A 24,312-nucleotide genomic window follows, 5' to 3' on the forward strand; every position below is an offset into this window, starting at 1 on the left:
AAGTACAGAGGAGAAGTGAAAAAGGAAATAAGAGGTTCAAAGAGAGTATGAGAATGGACTGGTGGTTAACTTAAAAGGGAATTCAAAGTCTTCCAAATGCATATAAATAGTAAAAGAGGAGGGGTGGGACTGATTAGGGACCAAAAAGGAGATCTATGCATGGAGGCAGAGGGCATGGCTGAGGTACTAAATGAGTACTTTGCATCTATCTTTACCAAGAAAGATGCTGCAAGGTCACAAGTAAGAGGAGGTTGTTGAGATACTGGATGGGCTAAAAATTGATGGAGGATGTACTAGAAAGGCTGGCTGTGCTTAAAGTAGATAAGTCATCCAGTCTGGATGGAATGCATCCTAGGTTGCTGAGGGAAGTAAGGGTGGAAATTGCAGAGGTGCTGGCCATAATCTTTCAATCCTCCTTAGATATGGGGGCGGTGTCAGAGGACTGGAGAATTGCAAATATTACACCCTTGTTCAAAAAAGGGTGTAAGGATAAACCTGGTAACTACAGGCTAATCAGTTTTAACCTCAGTGGTGGGGAAGCTTTTAGAAACGATAATGTGGGACAAAGTTAATAGTCACTTGGACAAGTGTGGATTAATAAAGGAAAGTCAGCACGTATATGTTAAAGGTAAATTGGGTTTAACTAACTTGATTGAGTTTTTTGATGAGGTATTCCAGAGGGTTGATGAGGGCAATGCGGTTGATTTGTATATGGATTTTCAAAAGGCATTTGATAAAGTTCCACATAATAGGCTTGTCAGCAAAATTGAAGCCCATGGAATAAAAGGGGCAGTGGTAGCATGAATATGAAATTGGCTAAGTGACCGGAACAGTGTAGTGGTGAATGGTTGTTTTTCGAACTGGAGGAATACAGTGGTGTTCCCCAGGGGTCAGTACTAGGACCACTGCTTTTTTTGGTATATATTAATGACTTGGACTTGGGTGTACAGAGCATAATTTCAAAACTTGCAGATGACACAAAACTTCGAAGTGTAGTGAACAATGAGGAGGATAGTAATAGACTTCAAGAGGACATAAACCGACTGGTGGAATGGGCGGACACATGGCTGATGAAATTTAATGCAGAGAAGTGCGAAGTGATACATTTTGGCAGAAGAATGAGGAGAGGCAATATAAACTAAATGGTACAATTCTAAAGGGGGTGCAGGAACAGAGAAACCGGGGGGTATATGTGCACAAATCTTTGAAGGTGGCTGGACAGGTTGAGAAAGCGGTTAAAAAAGCATATGAGAAGATCCTGAGCTTTATAAATAGAGGCATTGAGTACAAAAGCAAGGAGGGCATGTTGAACCTTTATAAAACAATGGTTTGGATACAGCTGGAGTATTGTATCCAATTCTGAGCACCACTTTAGGAAGGATGTGAAGGCCTTAGAAAGGGTGCAGAAAAGATTTACTGGAATGGTTCCAGGGATGAAGGACTTCAGTTACGTGGATAGACTGGAGAAGCTGAGGTTGTTCTCCTTAAGAGCAGAGAAGGTTGAGAGGAGATTTGATAGAAGGGTTCAAAATCATGAAGGGTTTAGATGAAGTAAATAAAGAGAAACTGTTCCCATTTGAGGAAGGGTCGAGAACCAGAGGATACAGATTTACGGTGAATGGCAAAGGAACCAAAGGCGACATGAGGAAAATCTTTTTTACGCAGTGAGTTGTTATGATCTGGAATGCGCTGCCTGAAAGGGTGGTGGAAGCAGATTCAATCATGGCTTTCAAAAAGGAATTGGATAAACACTTGAAGGTAAAAAATTTGCAGGGCTATGGGGAAAGTGCAGGGGAATAGGACTAACTAGCTTGCTGTTACAAAGAGCCGGCATGGTCTCAGTGGGCCAAATGGCTGCCTTCTGTGCTGTACCCATTCTATGTTTCTAGGACAAGAGTGAATGAACTTTAAGACCCATGTATTTCTGTTGCAGAGAGAGTGCCTTGGAGGAAGTGCTTATTCTAGCAGCATTAGAGAAATGAATCAACAAGATTTAAAATGTCATGTTTACTGAAGTGGCCTGATTAATGATTGAGGTTAATTCTGCTCCTTTGCACTGTTGGCTGCAATAACTCATCCAAGCATGTTGCTCTGATGGTGCCACATATTGAAAGGTTATTCAATCCCTTTGGCATGTTATAAATAATGTAATGTCTCCTACATCTGTATTCTGGTGAAATTGAAGTCTTGTGTTTAGAAAATATCAGTTCATTTGGGAGGGATTATACAGGAGCATTGATCCTTTATGAAATTTGTGCCAATTCACTGCCTCCTGGGTCAGATAATCTTCTTGTCCTTTGATGTAGCCAAAGCATCATTCTGAACTATACCTTAGTTCTTTTCCTCCTGACAGCAGCTGTCTTCATTATTTGTTTAAATACACCAAGATTATTTGCTAGTAATTTCTTCACGAACGTAATGTAGTTTGTATTAGGCAATTTTAATAATAGCCCGTGTAAAAAAAAACTCTTTGAAAGTTTATAACTGTTCAAAATATTTTAGCAAAGTATCATTTTCATTTAGTCACCAATGTCACTTCCTTCAGCCAACGCTACTTTTTGCCTCACTATTATTTCACTGTGGCCTATCTCAGTTTGTTTAGTTTTGCTTGACTCCTCTTCAGTTTTCACTTGAAGATTTCTTCTAGTTTTAAAATGTCATGTATCTTTCCCATTAACCAATGCCCATGCATCTATTCATGCTTTTTTTTAACACCACACAGTTTCAAGAAGTGTGAAATGTGCTTTAAACTCAGCAGAGGCACCAGTGCTACTCCCTTGTTCGTAGAATGCTATCCTGTCCATGAGGGTGTCCAAGCTTGATTCCTCTGGGTGCTGGGAGACCTCTGGTTCAGTCTGTCACAAAGCACCTCTTCAGCACTAGAGTGCACAAGACATTGAGCTTAATTGGATGATGCTCAAAGAACCACAAACCAGATGAGCAGCGTTCTGCGGCAACCCATCAACAGGGCTGGGGAGAAAGTGTTCAGAATCCAGGGAGATGTTCACAACCATTCTAGCACATCTCAAATCTGCTCAAGCTCAGAGATCTGCAGCCAATCACACCAGCCATTTGATTCGAACCAGTATCAGTCTTCAAGCAGCATTTGGGTGCTATGGTTATCAACATTGCCCAATGCAGCTGCCACAGGCTTCGCAGCACTTGCAATTCCAATTAACACTGATATGTAACTCAGCAATTGTGTCAGGGTTCTAATTGGTCTTGGCAACTTCTGTTACAAAGTAAGAACCAGATCTCTGATCCTCTGATTTTCTAAAGGACCTCTTCAATGCTCTCTCTTCTACAGTACCTTGTCTCTTGACTAGCTTTAAGAATGCCTCTGCTGTATCTTCCTGTGCCCTATAAATGGCAAGACTCCTGGGATTACACAGTAATTTTTCTCCTACAGAGGGGAAACAATGAATATCGAAACAAGACAGCCAACATGGTAACATAATTTTTGAACAATATTAATCTACATATCTGACAAATAAAGAAAAAGGATAGATGGGTCAGTTGAGCAGGTGCATGGTAGGCGGTATTGTACTCTTGTGTATAAACTTAAGCCTGGTTGGAGGCCACTCCCATTTTTAATGTGCTACCCTTGAGATGCTGACTGACTCACCTGAAGCCAGTGGGTTTCCTCCTAGAAAATTATCTTTTTAGATGAAGAGGAAAAATAAGTAGGAGTTACTCCCAGAGGCTGCAGTATTTCACTGTCCCTGACTCCACTCTTTTTTGTACGCAGTACCCCCTTAACTGGATATCCAGGTCTCAATACAACATGATATCAACAGACTTAATTATAGACTGGAGCTTTTATTCACCTGGCACGTAATAGATTGTTCAGGTTTTTACATGCATATCATGTATGGAAAACTGCCATGTATCTTAAAGTCAAAGGAGTTTAGCACTTGACTCAAAATTGTATATGAAGCACACAAAAGATGGTAGTAACTACCAGCCAATTTCACTGAGTTATACACAAAAGCAAAATATTGTACTGCCTACCATGCACCTGCTCAACTGACCCATCTGTCCTTACTTGATTGTCAGATATATAATTCAATATTCAAAAATTATTTTACCATCTTGAATGTCTTGCCTCAAAACACATTGGGCATGATCTTGACCCCGAGCCTGGAAGGGGGTGGGGGGGGTCAAATTGCAGATGGGAAACCCGGGTGTCCTTATGATTTTGACATAAGGACGTCTTTTTTTTGTCGGTTTGCCGTCCGACTGGCCGGCCTGATTGACAGGCTGGTCTCGGTCGGATGGGAGACCAGCCAGGGAGAGGACATATTCAAGTAAGCCTCCTGGTAAGTCTTTGTATGGATGGGGGGTGAGGAATGGGTGGGCACGGGGGTCATAGGTTGGCACAGGAGTCGTCAGTCATGGGGGAGGGATCGGGGGTCAGTCACGGGGGTGGGATGTCAGGATTGGGGATCATTGTGGGGGTCCGCCATCATTGTGGGAGGGGAATCGGGGTCGGGGGTCCGCGATTGTTTGGGGGGCGATCAGGGTCGGGGGTCCGCGATTGTTGGGGGTTGCTGCAGGTAGGCTTGTTGGGCCTGGGGAAGTATTCCTGCTCCTCCGGGCCCACAAGCTGTGCCAGAAAGGTACTCTACCTGTTAGTCTCGGGCCGTCTCGCCTCCTTTCACGAGGCATGAAAGAGAAGGCCCGGCAATCTCGGTTCCCTGGGGTTGAAATCGGAAACTGTGGGAAAATGGAGGCCCGAAGCCTCCTTGAAAGGTTTTAAGGCCCGCCTCCTGGGAGCGGTTTGGTCGCCCGTCCCTTGTCCCGTCCCGCCCCGTCCCATCCCATCCCGTCCAGGTGAAAACCGGAAATGGTTACAATTTTGAATCCCCCCCCCCTGACCCCAACCCATCCGTTTTTCACTGTTGAAATAGTGCCCATTGTTTCTGTTCTCTGGGGAAAGGCTTGACTTCTCACAGGAGGCATACCACACCGGAATGATCATGAGCCCCTGACGTGATCAGCATTCAGTATCTTAAAGGAGCTTCTGTGATGGCTTGATGTGTAAATGCACCATTTCGTGTCTTTCCACATTATACCGACCAGAATGGTCCCAGATTCAATCTTCAGTCTGGTTGACAGTAAGGACATTACAATTGGGTGTCCTGGCTAGGGAAGAGGAACATCACCCAGGGCTTTGCTGATCACTACACAATGACCTATGCTGAAAAGTACATGCATTATCAGGGAAGGACAGGGTGCTGCCGTGGTGCACCCACAGTAGAATAGCTGACATGATCATTTGCCAAATGTATGTATGATCATTTATAAATACAGCACAAGTTCTAAAAGATTATATGGTTAAAAAATGCTCCTATAAAATTTATTTTTTTCTTAACCATTTTGATAGTTGCAATTTTTTAAAAATCTAAATGAACGTGTATTTTGCATTCAAAGGGCTGCTGTCATGTGATTATTTAACTTTGAATTCTTGAAGTATGACTAAGTTTTCAGCTTTGCAGAGTAGACTCAAGGTGACTGAGATTAAAATTATATGCTGTGCCTAAGGATAAACTGAATATCAGGTATTCAGAAGGGTCTCTTGACAAGTGATAATTCTTCATTCTGTTTAAAATTCTTTCAGATGTTTTGTGCCACAGAGGAATTTTTGTTGTTGCATAGTCTAGCAGTGCACAAGATAAGATATATTTCTATTTATCATTAATTCAGTGGATGATTTGAGGATTTGCTCACAGATTCGTATGGATCAAGCTAGTTTTAAAAAATATTAAATTAAACTTTTTTAAAAATCACGAAATAGAAGTCCATTTGCTTGCAGATGGGGAAGAAAATTGTTTATGAAGCAGGAATGACTTAGGAAATTTAATATTTAAAGAATATTTGCCAACACAACTGTCTAATTAAATGGAATAAATTAGAAACCACACAAAAAGAAATAGACAAAATAATACATCACACGGTCCTTGGCAGCAGGCCAGGCCTCCACAAAGAGGTAGTTTTATCACTGATTAATTTCTGTTCTTGGACTGAAGATGAAGTTGGCAGGGCACAGTCCTAGTGTTTTATAATAACATTGGTTCGGCCACAACTGGAGTATTGTGTCCAATTCTGGGCACCGCAGTTTAGGAAGGCTTTAAATGCCTTAGAGATTTACCAGAATGGTTCCAGAAACGAAGGACTTCAGTTATGTGGATAGACGGGAGAAGCTGCGGTTGTTCTCCTTAGAGCAGAGATGGTTGAGAGGAGATTTGATAGAGGTATTCAAAACCATGAAGGGTCTAGACAGAGTAGGTAGAGAGAAACTGTTCCCATTGGCAGAAGGTCAGCATTAATTGCCCTTAAGAAGGTGGTGGTGAGCCACCTTCTTGAACCGCTGCAGTCCATGTTGGCAAAAGAACCAAAGGCAACATGAGGTAAAACTTTATTACACAGCAGTTATGATCTGGAATGCACTGCCTGAGGGGGTGGTGGAGGCAGATTCAATCGTGGGTTTCAAAAGGGAATTGGGAAGTACTTGAAGGAAAAAAAAAATTTGCAGGGCTGTGGGGAAAGGGCAGGGTATAGGACTAGCTGGATTGCTCTTGCAGAGAGCTGGCACAGACTCGATGGGTCGATTGGTCTTCCGTGCTGTAACCTTTCTATGATTCTATGGTGAGATAAAGAACTAGAATAACAAATCAGAAAAGGTTGAATGATAGAAGGGGAAACTTCAAATGCTGGAAATCTGAAATAAAAATCAGAAAATGCTGAATCTAGATCCTCACTCCAGCACCACCTAAGCATACATCGTCACAGGCAATTGTTTACAAAGAGAATTTCTATTCTAAATGTTTACATAGGCAGTTTCATATTAAATGTTAACATAAAAGCATGACCAAAAACTGTGACAGCAGGAGGTGTGTGTGTATACACAATATTTTTAATATACTAATTCATCTCCCATGACTTTGCACATAGTCAAGACCAAATGTAGTCTTTCGGTAAGGTGGGTTAGAGGCTGGGGAATAATTGGACCATGATCCCCATTTTAAAGTAATATATTCTGTTCTGATTTTTATATTTCTATTATAAATTCCTGTATCCACATTTATAAAGTAAGATGCCTATGTAAACTTGTCATGCTGTAATTACATTCTCCCACCAATGATGGTGTTGCAGCAGCCCACTAGAAGAAGGCGGTAATAAGTAATGCAAGTTTTGTTTAGGCAGTTTCCATTATAAATGTGGATATAGGAATTTATAACTGAAAAAGTTGACAGATACAGATGTTAGATTTTTAATACATTACAGGTAAACATAATACTGTATACAGGTAGGATAACCAAAAAGAAAGGATTAAAAACTAGTCACAATATTAGTACAGTTAATATTGTAGACTTCTCACTAATACCTGCACAAATGCTATTTTTTGCTACAAAAATGTTTCCACATATGATATAGCCTCACTTATTCGGAACCTCTAATTTTAGGAGAGAAATATAAAGAACCGGAAAAGACTTGTGGTCTATTTGACTGTATCATATGTGCTATCTCTTATATCCGTCAAAAGCTATCCAGCTCCCATTTGAGTTTGCTGATGGTTTCTGTCTCCACTATCTCCTTCGGCAGTCTGTTCTATACATTCATCACCCTCTTTATGAAGCAGCTAACTGAACAAACATCAATTTTCTCCTTCTGCGTCTGTGACCTCAGTTACAGAGTTTGCGTTTATGTCAAGCAAATTACTAGGGTTCAATTTATTTATTTATGCCTTTTCTGCATTGTAATCATTCCCAGCTTCCTTAGTCTCTCTTCATAGCTCAGAAGTCTAGCTCCCACAATCTGTTTAGCTGCTTTCCTCTGCACTTTCTCTACGGCCAAGATGCTCCACTATACTTCATGTTTTTGACTTAATTGCATATATAATCTTAATTTTTTTTTACCAAGGTGGCTAAGTGAAAAGCCAAGGACAAGAAAGTGTCATCTAACTCTTCAATAAAACACAGAGTCTATGACTGAGCTTTATAGAACAGGAAGGTCTTTGGTTCAAACCTTGAGCTGTACACATTTAACCTGTCTTCTCTGGTCCTGTCATTCCTTGGCTGATTGCTATCTGACCACCCCTCCTGGAACTGTTGTGTGGATACAAGATAAGAACTGAATTAGGCTCAGGAGTGATGGCCTCCATTGTTAGCACAGCTTACCAAAACCATCAGTGCTGGATTGCCTGCTCATGATTGATTTTAAAAGTGCTTGGTTGAAAGTACGTCAGTCAACCATTCAAGGCTCTTTCAAGAAAGCTGCTTTCACTCTTTCCAGTAATTGAACCTGTAGAAAAATTTTCAGAAGAGCCAGAATTAGACGTGATTGTTGAGACTATTTCATGCCTAGTTAGTATGACTGCTATACAGCTCGTGCATTGTATCGTAATGGATGCAGATCTCTCTTCTGAAGTTCATCTTTTACCCCTCATTGCAGTAAAAGACACTTCCAAGTTTGTGCATCAGTTTAGTTGAATCGTATTAAAATTTCAACTAATAGACTGTTTTCAAAGAAACCAGATCATAGCTGATGTTGACATATTGATCAAAAGCAGCCACAATAATTACCTAGACACTGCTTCATTAATCATTCTGGTTCATTAAAGAATGCTTATCAGTGTAGTCTTTGCAATTTGTGTCATGCTAATGAGTCCAGAGGATCGGTGATAAAAGGAGGCAAAATGAAAATAAATTCTCATTTCCTCCCCTCCCCTCCTCTCAAGTTCTTATGAGCTGGGATTCATTAGCGCTGACAGTCCCCTCCAAATCACAGGGTCCTTCTCTTTTCCACCTGCCATTTCTGTCAGACACTGCGCTCTCCCTCTAGAGTGCTGACACATCCTGGAACCCCATTCCATCGTGTTGCATCTCCATGAAACCCCAGTGAGCCAAATTACCAGCCCATGTTTCCACCCTTGCAAGTGCTACTAAATCCATTACTCCCTGCAAGTGTTTCAAAACACCAATACCCTCTTCCCAGTGCTGCTAAATACCCCAAACCAGTTGTACTTTCCCACCGTTCTGCTGAGGTATTAAAAGAAAAAGATAAAAATTGAGTACGTAGGTCAAAGAACATATAATAATAAAGGCTATCTCCTGCCTTTTCCTCCCCCTCACCTCCTGCCTTTTCCTCCCCCTCACCTCCATTCTCCCCATCTGCTCACAGTCCATCATTTTTATCATCAGTCTCATCACATCTTTTTTTTCCTATGTTCATAGGTTATTTCAATCAGTATTTACCTTGTGCATTTAGTTTTCAGCATACATCTGCTGCACTATAACTCAAATATTTCCAGTTGCTATGTTACTTCAAAGTTCACGGCCCAGCTTTTCACATCCATACAATGCTTCTGGCTTCATTCAAAACGTAGTTATTCTTCTGCTTAAGACCACCTTGATTTTAAGGCTGCACAGAATTCTTTCATGTTAAATATTGTTTTTATAGTTACCCTGTGTTTAACTACTTCATGGCTTCGACTATTTGATTTTATTAGGTGCTTTATTTTGGTGTTGCCTCTAACATCAGTATTTTGGAAGCCTTTTTTGTGATTGCCTTTAACTTTGTTGTTTTAGCATTTATTTGCAATCCATATTCCAAACTTGGCAGATTTACCTTTCAAATATCTCTTGTAACCTCTCTTTTGTGCCTTCAATCAGTATTGCAGTAATGGGAGACACAAGAGATATTTGAAACATTAGGTTGTTTATCAGTTGACAATTGATCTTGAATGCAACATCCAAGTCATTTAAACTGTATCTCATAATTAGTTCAGAGTATATAGCTTGAAAAAATTGGGGGATGTTCCACATTCTTGTTGGGTAGGATATTCAGCACAGAATTCTGTTTAACTCTTTCGGCTTTAACAGTACACAAAGCTTTCACATCAATATGTATATCCGATTTGCAGGTAATTCCCACATCTCCTGCACCAATACCTCTGGAGTCCCCCAAGGATCTATCCTTGGCCCCTTCCTAGTTCTCATCCACATGCTGCTGCTTGGCGACATCGTCTGAAAACACAATGTCAGGTTCCACATGTATGCTGGCGACATCCAGCTCTACCTCACCACCACCTCTCTCGACCCCTCTACTACCTCTGATTTGTCAATGTTGCTTGTTCGACATCCAGTATTGGATGAGCAGACATTTCCTCCAATTAAATATTTGGAAGACCGAAGCCATTGTCTTCGTTCCCTGCCTCAAACTCTGTTCCCTAGCCACCGACTCCATCCCTCACCCTGCCCCCTGTCTGAGGCGGAACCAGATTGTTCGCAGCCTTGGCGTCCGATTTGACCCTGAACTGAACTTCCCACCCCACTTCCGCCTCCATAATATTGCACGTTTCCGCCCGTGCCTCAGCTCATCTGCTACTGAAACCCTCATCCGTGCCTTTATTACCTCAAGACTCGACTATTCCAATGCTCTCCTGGTTGGCTTCCCACCTTGCAACCTCCATGAGCTTGAGCTCATCCAAAACTCTGTTGCCCATATCCTAACTCGCACCAAGTCCCGTTCACCTATCATCCCTGTGCTCACTGACCGGTTCGGCAAGACCTCGATTTTAAAATTCTCATCCTTGTTTTCAAATCCCTCCATGGCCTTGCCCCTCCCTATCTCTGCAACCTCCCTCAGCCCTACAACCCTCCGAGATCTCTGCACTCCTTCAGTTCTGGCCTCCAGCGCACCCCCGATTTTCATCACTCCACCATTGGCAGCCGTGCCTTCAGCTGCCTAGGCCCTAAACTCTGGAATTCTCTCCCTAAACCCCTCTACCTCTCCTCCTTTTAAAACACTCCTTAAAACACTCTTTGACCGAGCTTTTGGTCACCTGTCCTAATACCTCACTTATGTGGCTCGGTGTCACATTTTGTTTGATAACGCTCCTGTGAAGCGCCTTAGGACTTTTTACAATGCTAAAGTGCTCTGTAAATGCAAGTTGTTGTTGTTAACAACAATCTGCATGAAAGTGTCACATATGCATGGATTTTAGGATTAGCAAATCATGTCAACCTCAATTTCAAGTGAAGTATGCAAGTCAGATGGAGATACTGCACGTTTAATACCAACAAAAGCTTATGCTATCCTGGCACACACCTTTTGTAGGTGATTGTTCGTGCTTATGAAATTGAAAGTGGATCAGTAAAAATGATTTTAGCCTGATTTTTTACCTTTCAAAAGCCAGAATTCTGCTGCTTGTGGGTCTAGAGGTGTGTGTGCATTGCACTGGTCATGTCATCACCTATGTTGATGAAATGCTTTTGAATCTGTGTGTTTGCATAAAAGTGAATGCATTTCAATTGGTAATTCATCGGATGCAGAAAAATTTTGGGACTTATGAAAAGATAAGATATTACGTCAATGTTTTCCTTTTCCTCCCTGTTATCCCTCCCTTCCCTTCCTTAATTCCACATTCTTTGTACAATTAAAATGATATACCCTCGGTTATGTTGTGCCAAGCAAAGGGGTGATTGAATGCTCTTAATTTTACAATTGATAATATTTACAAAGAAAGCTCCAATTAACTACTTTCATTTATGCATTTATAGGCTCTGAACTTGGCATACAGCAGCATTTATAGCAACTACAAAAATTTTGTGGGACCTCCTCATTTTAGAGCGATTTGCAAGCTTCTAGGCTATCAAGGAATTGCCGTGGTAATGGAGGAACTACTGAAAGTTGTTAAGAGTCTTGTAAGTATATTTTGTAAAATTGGACTGCTACTATTCAAGTCTTTTACAACTGTTCAATCTTCAAATGCTTTTACTATGGAAAATAATCCATTAGTGGCAAGTATTTTCCAACACCGTTTATCTTTAATAAGCTAAAAGAGACCTAGTGGAATAATTGCACAACGAGTCAGTCTCTGGGTGTGCTTTGTTTAGTTGAGGACATTTAATTCATTTTTTCTTCCTTTCTGAAAAGAACGATAAAGCTTTTTTCAGGAAGTGGTGGAGGGTTGACCCAAAAATACAACAGATTATAATCTGTCACAGTTTTTGAAACTTGCTTGGCTCCATTCCTTTCAAAGTAAAGGTGAGGCCATGCAAACCAGAAAAATAAAACAAAAAAAAGTGATGCATTAACAATTCTCAAATTGTGATTTATTAAAAAAAATCCAGCATTTGCATTACTGATATTAGATATGAAATTTGTCAAAACATTAAATCATTCTGGATTCAAAAACCTGTCTGTACTAAGAGCATGTAAAGACTGGAGTGCCATATAAATCAGGCAGCTTCTGGAATCAGAACAGAAATCTCTACCAGTTCAGGCCAGAACCAACCCTAGCAACCCTTCACTGAGTTGCAAATAATTACATTTGATATTTTATTCCACAGCCAAGGGCAAGACAGATTTGGTTAATGGTCACAAGAATCTGCATTCAACTAAGCACAAAAGTTCCTCTTCTTCACCACCACCACTACGTGACCTGATTCTAAAAGGAATTAGACAGTTGCTTGAAAAAGAAAAAAATTAGAGGATATGTGCAGTGAGCAGGGTAATGGAATTTGATTAGTTGGTTCATGTGGAGAGACTCCTTGGTGCAGAGTTAATGGGCCAAATGACCTGTTTCTGTGCTATAACATTCATGATTCTATGATAACCACCAATACATAGTTCCAGAAATTGGTTCATCCTAAGATGTCCAGTTGTACAGTTTTGCCTGAAGAGTTATTTACATTTTTAGATTGTTACAAATCCTCACTTGTATCTGTATTGACTTGAGACTGCAAATGTTTTTTTGAGATGCTGGAATATTAATGCATTGAAAATATCAGAATGTAAACAGCCTGTTTGATTGTCATCATGAATATTATAATTTCAATGGGAGGATCATTTGTAAATAATTTTTATAGATGTGATGCTTTCAGGCTATGGTGTGTAAAAATTTAATTCATAAACTGTAAAGAGTATGTTTTTTCTTTTGTTTTTTTAGTAACCTGGTGTAGCAACCCCAGGCATCTGAATTAGAAAGATATAGAGAGAATTGTGAGGCAAAGTAAGGACGTTTGAATCTGAAAAGCCGCACTGAGTGCTCAAAATTCTATTCACAGAATTAGAGGATAGAAATGAAAGTGCAGCAGGCAAACAAGAAATGGCTCTTTTGGAGAATCTTGAGCTGCTGTGGGTAATAGCCAAGGACTAATGAATAAATGACATGTTTGTGATTTATAAATGTTCATTGGCGCTGTTCTGTTAACACTACTCTCTGCACACGTTTAATCTCAGCTACAAGGGACCATTTTGCAGTATGTGAAGACTTTAATGGAAGTGATGCCTAAAATTTGCCGTTTACCCAGGCACGAGTATGGTTCACCAGGTTAGTACAACATATAGTCTGTTTAGATTCCCAGAAAATTCATATTGCTGAGCAAAGGTGACATTGTGTGAAACAAAAGGTTACCATAGAAACAACCGCTGTTCCTTTTTTTAAAAAAATCTATCTTCCAGTTTTCTCTGTTATATATTTTCTCTCCTCCTGAAGTTAATCACTCATGCTGGGACCTGCTTCCACAGATGATTACTTCTTTCTGTTATCTCACCCAAGTGACCATTCTTCATACGTAAGGCGAACAGTATGTCCTGGGGAGCATTATAACACTCTCCCCATGAGGCATTCACACAAGCATGCATTAAGCAGGACTCAATAGATGGTGAACAGAAGGAATACCCTGGCTGATTATTTCTTTTTCTTGTCCTAACCTGGGAATATTGAGGCCAAACACTGCCTAAGAAATCAAATCATTTCTTTGTATGGCTCAAACATTTACTCATTGGGCCATTAGAATGATCTGTTAAGAATTTTAAAATTTATTTTCTTGTAAATTTCCCCCACTTCTGGCCTGTTTGGCATTGAACATCACCAGGTAGATACAGATGAGCTCTATTAGTTGGCCTATCCAGGTTCATCCATCTGGAACAAACCTACAGGTCCACATCACAGCGTTAAACTGTTTCTTAAATGATTTGTGTTTTCTTCCCCCACTCACCTACCCAGGAAGTCTATTCCACGTGTTCATCACTCTGTTTTAAAAAAAGATCTTACTGACATCAGTCCCAAATCCGCCTTTCATCACTTTGAACCTGTGATCCCCTTGTCCTACTGTCACCATTCAAATTGAAATAGAGCTACAGATTTACTTTCTCTCTGTTAGTCCCTGTGAGAAATGCAAAGTGCTTCACATGGAGACAAAAAAAATCCAGCAAGAAACTATTACTTAATGGAAAGAAAATGTATATGAAAAGTGAAAGAGATCTGTGGGTCCTGGTTGACAACAAATTGGAGCGACCTAAATAATGCTCGGTGGCAGATGTTGGGAAGTATTAAAAGGTCAATATTGAACTGAAATAGTGAGGTAATCCTGCCACTTTATAAATCCATCGATGTGACCACACTTGGAAAATACTGTGTGCAGTTCTGGTAACCACAGTACAAAAAGGATATTACAACTATTGAAAGGATACCGAAGAGAACAACCAGCATGATTGAGGGGTTGGACGGATTATGATGAGCAGTAATGTAAATTGGATGATCCATCTCGGCCTCCTCCCGATATCCCCACAATCACAGAAGCCAGTCTTCAGCCAATTCGATTCACTCCACATGATATCAAGAAACGGCTGAGTGCACTGGATACAGCAAAGGCTATGGGCCCCGACAACATCCCAGCTGTAGTGCTGAAGGCTTGTGCTCCAGAACTAGCTGCGCCTCTAGCCAAGCTCTTCCAGTACAGCTACAACACTGGCATCTACCTGACAAAGTGGAAAATTGCCCAGGTATGTCCTGTCCACAAAAAGCAGGACAAATCCGATCCGACCAATTACCGCCCCATCATCCTACACACAATCATCAATAAAGTGATGGAAGGTGTCGTCGACAGTGCTATCAAGCGACACTTGCTCACCTATGCTCAGTTTGGGTTCCACCAGGACCACTTGGCTCCAAACCTCATTACAGCCTTGGTCCAAACATGGACAAAAGAGGTGAGGTAAGAGTGACTGCCCTTGACATCAAGGCGGCATTTGACCGAATGTGGCACCAAGGAGCCCTAGTAAAATTGAAGTCAATTGGAATCGGGGAAAACTCTCCAGTGGCTAGAGTCATACCCAGCACAAAGGAAGATGGTAGTGGTTATTGGAGGCCAATCATCTCAGCCCCAAGACACTGCTGCAGGAGTTCCTCAGGGCAGTGTCCTAGGCCCAACCATCTTCAGCTGCTTCATCAATGACCTTCCCTCCATCATAAGGTCAGACATGGGGATGTTCGCTGATGATTGCACAGTGTTAGTTCCATTCGCAACCCCTCAGATAATGAAGCAGTCCGTGCCCGCATGCAGCAAGACGTGGACAACATCCAGGCTTGGGCTGATAAGTGGCAAGTAACATTCTCGACAGACAAGTGCCAGGCAATGACCATCTCCAACAAGAGAGAGTCTAACCACCTCCCCTTGACATTCAACAGCATTACCATTGCCGAATCCCCCACCATCAACATCCTGGGGGTAACCATTGACCAGAAACTTAACTGGACCAGCCACATAAATACTGTGGCTACAAGAGCAGTTCAGAGGCTGGGTATTCTGCGGCGAGTGACTCACCTCCTGACTCCCCAAAGCCTTTCCACCATCTACAAGGCGCAAGTCAGGAGTGTGATGGAATACTCTCCACTTGCCTGGATGAGTGCAGCTCCAACAACATTCAAGAAGCTCGACACCATCCCGGACAAAGCAGCCCGCTTGATTGGCACCTCATCCACCACCCTAAACATTCACTCCCTTCACCGGCGCACTGTGGCTGCATAGGATGCACTGCAGCAACTCGCCAAGACTTCTTTGACGGCACCTCCCAAACCCGCGACCTCTACCATCTAGAAGGACAAGGGCAGCAGGCATATGGGAACAACACCATCTGCACGTCCCCCTCCAAGTCGCAGACCATGCCGACTTGGAAATATATCGCTGTTCCTTCATCGTCGCTAGGTCAAAATCCTGGAACTCCCTTCCTAACAGCAGTGTGGGAGAACCTTCACCACACGGACTGCAGCGGTTCAAGGCGGCGGCTCACCACCACCTTCTCAAGGGCAATTAGGGATGGGCAATAAATGCTGGCATTGCCAGTGAATCCCACATCCCATGAACGAATAAAAAAAAAAATTCACTGAAGAAGAGACAGTTGAGAGGTGATGTGTTTGCTGTTTTTAGGATTCTAAAGGAACTAGATAATGTGGACGATGACCAGCTGTTTCATCTTGACCAGAACAGTAGAACCAGAGGACGTGGTCTGTGCATGAACGGGGGTAAATTCAAAAATAATCTGTGAAAACGTTATCTTAGTGAGTGAGTGGTAAATTTATGGAACAGGCTCCCTAGGGAGATGGTGAAAGCAGCTGGTGTTAATTGAAAATAATATTTTGGAATACAGTATAGGAATAATTTGAGACATGACGTGGTAAATGTAGCATGCTTGAGAAAGAAAAGTGATATTGAACCTATGGTTCTCAAAGCTTTCCACCACTGGGGATTTTCTTCACCTCGTGTCTGGGACTGTTGTAGACCAAGTGAAAAAAATTGATTGACATGATTAGTCAACAACTCCATTAATGTTGTATCATGCGACTACCAGGATGGTAAAAGGCGAACTAGATGGACCTTGGTCTTTCTTCGTCTAGCAATTCCTATATTCCTATGTTCTTTTTATATCTTAGTCAATTCTTTTTCAAGAGGCTAGAAAACCCAACTCCTTCCTAATAACTCAGTGCTTTGACATTAATGAAAGTTCTCTTGCTGAGAAGACTGCTGCAGAGACAACTTACATTTATATAGCAACTTTAATGGAGAAAAACATTCCAAGGAGCTTAACAAAACATGGGCTCTGAGCTTAAGAAAGAGATTTTAGGATGGGTGATTGAGTGCTTAGTCAAAGAAGTAGGAATTAAGAAGAGTCTTAAAGAAGGAGCGAGATGGAGGGGTTTACGTAGGGAATTCCAGAATATGGAGCCTAGGAGGCTGAAGGCATAGCTATTAATGATTGGGAGGAGGAGTGCACAGGAGACCAAAGTTAGAGGAATGGACAATTTAGGGCGGTTATTCCATTGGATGAGGTTACAAGGGCGTGGAGGGTTTTAAACACAAGGCCAAGAATTCTAAACTTGAGCCATTGTGCACCAGATGTAGGTCAGTGAGGACAGGGTTGAGGATGAGCAGGTCTTGGTGCAGTATAAGATACAGACAGCACAGTTTGGAATAAACTTAACTTTATGGAGGATGGGAGGCATGTCAGCAAAGCATTGGAGTAGCCGAGTCTGGAGGTGATGGGATGAGGGTTTCAGTGGCCAATGGGCTGAGGTAGGGGCAGAGGCTGGTTATGTTAGAGGTGGAAGTAAGCCGTCTTTGAAGTGAACAGTAAATGGGGTCCAAAACTCAGCTCAGGGTTGAACAGGATGCGAACATTGCAAGTAGTCTGATTCAGCTTGAGATGATGGCCAGGGAGGGGGATGGAATGGGTGGCAAGGGTAAGGACTTTGTGGTGTGGGCCTGAGATTTTCAGTGCTTAGAATAACAACAACTTGCATTATATAGCGCCCTTAACCTAGAAAAACATCCCAAGGCGCTTCAGGTTTAGGGAGGGATTCCAATGCTTTGCTGAGGAAATTGCGGGTCATCCAAGGCTGGATGCAGGACAGGCAATCTGACAATAGGCAGTAGAGTGGAGGAGTACAGCTGGGTGTCATCATCATACATGTTGCGCCCATATCTGCGCATGATGTCGCCAAGGGGCAGCATGTAGATGAGGAAGAGGAGGGGACCAGGGATAGATCTTTGGGGAGCTCTTGAGTTGACGGTGTGGGACTGGAAAGAGAAGCCATCAGTAGGGATGCTCTGACTACAATCGTGTAGCTAAGACTGGAACCAATTGAGGGCAGTCTTGCCGAGCTGAAATTTGGAGTAGGTGGTGTGGTGAACCATGTCAAAGGCTGCAGTGAGGATGAGGAGGAATAATGCACCACAGTTAGAGAATTTATTTTGTGCTAGTGGTTTACTCTCAGACTGCTGACATTGCTCCCTGTAGCTGGCTCCCAGGAGCCTCCAATGATCATTCAATAATGGCTACTGACCCATCCAATTATTCACCCTTCCCAGTTCTTTTGAGAGGCGACACTGCAGCCTCCACTCAGCACTTTCCCACCAGTATAGATCGGCTCAGTAACTGAGCAGAGTTGTGTTTGAACATACCTTTGTCCCTCACTCTGTTTATACTCTGAGCAGTCATGATCAATGAATCTGCCCACATGAAGTAAACCTTATATTAAAAAAAAATATCATTTGACAGGCAAGCTGAAAAATATTGACTGTTCTGGCATGTTTTCTTTTAAATCTTATTTGTTCAGAAGATTCTGGAACATAGAACCAAAATCATCCCACAAAAATGTAACCTTCACTTCTTTCTGTGACTCACCTGAGATCAAAATATACCACTTTTCAATTCACAACTGTTTTAGTGGAGCAAGTTTTTAATTTTATTTCTGTAAACCCTTGTGCAGGCTGCTTTTAAGCAGTTATTTTCTTTTGACCACAGACGGCATGAAGTTTATTTGATCAAAAAAAGGAGTCTGTACAAGCTGTCTGAATTATTGAAATTTATGTTGTGTTTTAATATAAAGTGGGAATAACATTTTATATTGTAAATTAGTATTTTAAGTAAATGTGGCTGGGGAGTTTAGTGGAAGTAGCCTTTTTATGAAGGTTCAAATGTCTTAAACTTGCATTATAAATCCTTCGCTTGTCTTGTATTTTGACCCATGTGCCCTTTTAGACAAGGCGATAATAGGATTAGGCTTATTATTGATATTTCAGTGGCTCAGTAAGGTGTTTTTGAATTTGCTTTTTATGTAGTTTTTAGTATAAATACATTTGAAGACCAGTCCCTTTGTGTTTATGATGACAACAACTTACATTTCTATAGTGCCCCCCATATACAGATATTGGAATGCTTTATAGAGTGGTGGATAGCGGACACTGAGCGTGGGGAAGAAAGGTCAAGAGGGGCTTTGGGGACAAAAGAACAATCAATGAGAGGGGTTTTCAGGAGGCTTTTAAAAGCAGAGAATGACAAGGTGAACATGTTGAGAAAGAAGTCCCAGAGGGCTGGACATATTGCTGAAAGAGCAGCTGCCAGTGGTGGAGTGGAATGAAGGAGGAGCAATTCATTGTCAGTGGAACAGAGGCTGCACATGCAAATTTACGTCTGGAGGAGGTGAACTGTGCAGGAGAGACATTTGAGGAGTGATTGGTGTCAAGGATGCTGATGATATCGAATGGAATAGTGAACTGCAGTAACAAACACTGTTATTTATGACTTTTATGCAGTCTCAGTGCTGTGGGTGGGAAGCCTAATTGATCAGGGTGTAGTGGGAGTTTAATTGCAAGGCAACAATACATTTCAGGACTTCAGAAAGATTAGGTTAGTTGGAGTGGGACTGCTGGTTGGAGAGAATGGAGACTTTGCGAGGAGGATTTTGAGGATGGGGCGATGGTGGATTGAAGGTGTGAGGAGAGATTGGGTCGACTAGGCCTATATTCACTAGAGTTTAGAAGAATGAGAGGTGATCGCATCGAAACATATAAAATTCTAACAGGACTAGACGGACTATATGCAGGGAGGATGTTCCCAATGGCTGGGGAGTCCAGAACCAGGGGTCACGGTCTCAGGATATGGGGTATGCCATTTAGAACCGAGATGAGGAGAAATTTCTTCACTCAGAGGGTGGTGAACCTGTGGAATTCTCTACCACAGAAGGCAGTGGAGGCCAAGTCATTAGATGTATTCAAGAAGGAGATAGATATATTTCTTAATGCTAAAGGGATCAAGGGATATGGGGAGAAAGCGGGAACAGGGTACTGAGTTAGACGATCAGCCATGATCATTTTGAATGGTGGAGCAGGCCTGAAGGGCCGAATGGCCTACTCTTGCTCCTATTTTCTATGTTTCTATGAATGGACATAGTAACAGGTTGGTGTCACCAAACATATCATTGAGAAGAGGCGAAGGGAGTAGTTGGACAAGATAAGTTTAGTAAAGGCTGGAGGGGGGTGAGGAGAAATAGTGGAGTGAAGGTGGAATTTATAAGTATTTTTATATTGATATCTCTCCTGAAGAAAGATTATTCTGGATGATACTGCAGATGTTCCTTGTTCATTTAGTCTACATATAGAGCTGAAAGAGCAAACAAGAGAGGGAAAGGAAATTACTGGTACACAATCTGAGTTTGGCACCATGTAGGAGTTCTATTAATCATGTCGTCTTGCTGCACCCGTGCTGTATTTGGGGCCTAGTGTTGGAAGCATGCCTCGCATTGGTTGGCAGTATTCATCTGTTGGCTGCATACCAGGAAAAGATTCCTTCACTTATCAGTATTTGATACATTAATTTTAAAAAATATATTTGAAGATTTTCATTAAGTCACAATAAAAGAGACCGTACAAGTTAGAACGGTAAAGGGAAAACATGCTATATTACCAATGATTCTCAATGGTTGCAGCTGCGATTACAAAATATCTAGCATTAGCAATATCAACATGAGATGTGAAATCTGATTAAGATGACAAATTCATTCTTAACTAAGCAAAGTTCATAAATCTTTCTGCATTGAGCAGAGGAAGAAAGTTGGCTGGGCTGGACCAAGATGTATCTGGATTCTTCTGGGCACATAAAACTTGTCAATAATCTTACTGCTTGCACTTAAGAAAAGGTTTCGTATTTTCTGGGTTTTTTTCCTAAACTGCTCTCCTTTTCCAGGAATTTCACAACCCTTCTAGAATCCTGAATTATCCTGCCCACCTCTCCAAATCATGTTACCAAATTTGCCTGATTTACATAAAAAATTTAATGCAATCCCAATTTTTTTCAGCAACTGACTCAAACGAATGTTTTTTGGTGGTATTGGTCGAGGGAGAAATACTGGCCAGATATCAGGAGAAATCCCTGCTCTTTTTTGAGTAATCCCATAGAACCTTTTAATATCCATCTGAACCACTGGAAAGGCGGATGGGACCTTGGTTTCTCTTAGGAACATAGGAACAGGAGTAGGCCATTCAGCCCCTCATGCCTGCTCCGCCATTTGATAAGATCATGGCTGATCTGTGATCTAACTCCATATACCTGCCTTTGGCCCATATCCCTTAATACCTTTGGTTGCCAAAAAGCTATCTATCTCAGATTTAAATTTAGCAATTGAGCTAGTATCAATTGCCGTTTGCGGAAGAGAGTTCCAAACTTCTACCACCCTTTGTGTGTAGAAATGTTTTCTAATCTCGCTCCTGAAAGGTCTGGTTCTAATTTTTAGACTGTGCCCCCTACTCCTAAAATCCCCAACCAGCGGAAATAGTTTCTGTCTATCCACCCTATCTGTTCCCCCTAATATCTAATAAACTTCGATCAGATCACCCCCTAACCTTCGAAACTCCAGAGAATACAACCCCAATTTGTGTAATCTCTCCTCGTAACTTAACCCTTGAAGTCCGGGTATCATTCTAGTAAACCTACGCTGCACTCCCTCCAAGGCCAATATGTCCTTCCGACGGTACGGTGCCCAGAACTGCTCACAGTACTCCAGGTGCGGTCTAACCAGGGTTTTGTATAGCTGCAACATAACTTCTGCCCCCTTGTACTCTAGTCCTCTAGATATAAAGGCCAACATTCTATTTGCCTAAAGACTGTATAGAATAGGTAACATTAACATTACCTTGATTTATTTTCATGAAATGGAATTTTTAATTTTGATCAATTTTATTTCTAAACAACAGGAATTTTGGAATTCTTCCATCACCAACTAAAAGACATTGTGGAATATGCAGAACTGAAGACTGTATGTTTCCAAAATTTGCGGGAAGTGGGAAATGCTGTTCTTTTCTGTCTTCTTATTGAGCAGAGTCTGGTAGGTAGCAATGCTAACTACTGTATATGTGGTCTAGAAAGGTATCAGATTTTTAAAAAGAGCATTCCCCAATCTACTATTGGAGAATCTAGTGGAATTTTTCCATTTGTCCCTTCTGTCTCCCCACCATAAAAACCTGTTGACGGCAACAGACTCATCCAATGTGACTTTTATGGTGTGGAGTAAATAGTACAGAAATAAAAAGCAGAATTTCTGCATAAGAGCTATAGTTTGAGACTTGTTGGTATCTAGTTTTTCACACAATGCTCTGTCATTATTATTTTGAAAGTCTGATAATTGCCACGTGCCACTGTTACTAGAATACCGTCATTTGTTCTAAAACCATTAAAATACATTGCTAATGTATTATATCAGTGCCTTAAATTCCAGGAACAGCCCAAAAGGTTGCGCCAGCTGCACTTTGTTCTGTGTCAACTTGAAAGTCTGAGGACAAAGTACTGGGGTTCTCTGGGACCCTCCCAATATCCTCCGGTTATAGTCATAAAAGTGCTCTCTCCCTTGGTGCTCTTGCATTGGTGCCACCTGACACTCCGGAGCAAAGAAGTGAGTGAAGCATCAAATTCTTTGATCAAACACAGGTGATTCAAGCATCATTTATTTAATCTCTCTTTGAAAATTCTGCATATTTCTTTGGCCATAAACGAAATCAAGTGAAACTTTGAAATAAATGCCTATCTCAAATATTCAACCCTGGGTTGTTGCATTCCACAGTGAATTTTCCTTAATTCCCAGCCACATGGAACTGTTGTGTCCCATGGGGTATTTGATTATCTTTGTATACTTATTCTATAACCTTCAATCCTGTTCATAACTAGATATTTACTCAGCTTGTTTCTGTGTTTATTCTTTGAGGATGTTGATTGACACAGCACTACTTTTCCTTGCAGTTGGTTCTGCATAAAAAACAGCTCAGAGGAAAAACTCCCTCTTGTCTCTGGTCGCACTTAATTTCTACCTTAAACCATAGAAGTTACAGCACAGAAGGAACACATTGCATCTGCCAGCTCTTTGCTAGAGTGATCCAAAACTAAGCCAGTGCCCTTTATCTCACTCTGCCTTAAATGATTATCCACTTTTTTCCTTAATTGATACAATGGTCCCTGCCTCAGCTACTTTCTGTGGTAAAGTATTCCATGCTCCAGCAACTCTCTGCATAAAAGATATTTTTTCTAATCTTTCTCTTCACAATGATTTTAAATTGATGGCCCCTTGCCCATGACTCCCCAACCAGAGGAAATAGATTTTTAAAATTGAGGAACACAAGTGAAGGGCCAAGGTACAGCACTAAGGTTCAAAAGAATAGGAGAGAAGATAAAATGAATCAAGTAGAAGTGATTGGGTGATGTCAAGTTTGGGTATTAAAAGCCTGTAAATAGCAGGAGGAGGGATGAACATGGGGGAGGTGAGAGCATTTTGATGTACTGGGAGAGAATGAAATACAACCTCCTTCAGCCAGAAGTGCCAAGTGGATGATCCATCTCGGCCTCCTCCCGATATCCCCACCATCACAGAAGCCAGTCTTCAGCCAATTCGATTCACTCCACGTGATATCAAGAAACGGCTGAGTGCACTGGATACAACAAAGGCTATGGGCCCCGACAACATCCTGGCTGTAGTGCTGAAGACGTGTGCTCAAGAACTAGTCGCGCCTTTAGCCAAACTGTTCCAGTACAGCTACAACACTGGCATCTACCTGACAATGTGGAAAATTGCCCAGGTATGTCCTGTCCACAAAAAGCAGGACAAATCCAATCCAGCCAATTGCTGCCCCATCAGTTTACTCTCAATCATCAGCAAAGTGATGGAAGGTGTCGTCGACAGTGATTGCACAATGTTCCGTTCCATTCACAACCCCTCAGATAATGAAGCGGTCCGTGCCCGCATGCAGCAAGACCTGGACAACATCCAGGATTGGGCTGATAAGTGGCAAGCAACATTTGTGCCAGACAAGTGCCAGGCAATGACCATCTCGAACAAGAGAGAGTCTAACCACCTCCCCTTGACATTCAACGGCATTACCTTTGCTGAATGCCCCACCATCAACATTCTGGGGTTCACCATTGACCAGAAACTTAACTGGACCAGCCATATAAATACTGTGGCTACAAGAGCAGGTCAGAGGCTGGGTATTCTTCGATGAGTGACTCACCTCCTGACTCCCCAAAGCCTTTCCACCATCTACAAGGCACAAGTCAGCAGTGTGATTTTTTTTCGTTCATGAGATGTGGGGGTCGCTGGCAAGGCCAGCATTTATTGCCCATCCCTAATTGCCCTTGAGAAGGTGGTGGTGAGCTGCCTTCTTGAACCGCTGCAGTCCGTGTGGTGAAGGTTCTCCCACA

General features: G+C 41.8%; 1 protein-coding gene across 2 annotated transcripts in view; it reads left to right on the top strand.

Annotated features, from left to right (window-relative positions):
* The window catches only part of cyfip1 (cytoplasmic FMR1 interacting protein 1), a 163,968-nt gene that overhangs the window by 125,716 nt on the left and 13,940 nt on the right, over positions 1-24,312 (top strand). For both annotated transcript variants that reach the window (XM_067985776.1, XM_067985775.1), the window contains exons 25-27: positions 11,565-11,708; positions 13,249-13,339; positions 21,822-21,952. In XM_067985776.1, coding sequence (XP_067841877.1) covers positions 11,565-11,708; positions 13,249-13,339; positions 21,822-21,952 — 366 coding nt within the window. The remainder of the gene's footprint in view (positions 1-11,564; positions 11,709-13,248; positions 13,340-21,821; positions 21,953-24,312) is intronic.

Source organism: Heptranchias perlo, chromosome 6, assembly GCF_035084215.1.
Source record: "Heptranchias perlo isolate sHepPer1 chromosome 6, sHepPer1.hap1, whole genome shotgun sequence".
Lineage (NCBI taxonomy): Eukaryota > Metazoa > Chordata > Chondrichthyes > Hexanchiformes > Hexanchidae > Heptranchias > Heptranchias perlo.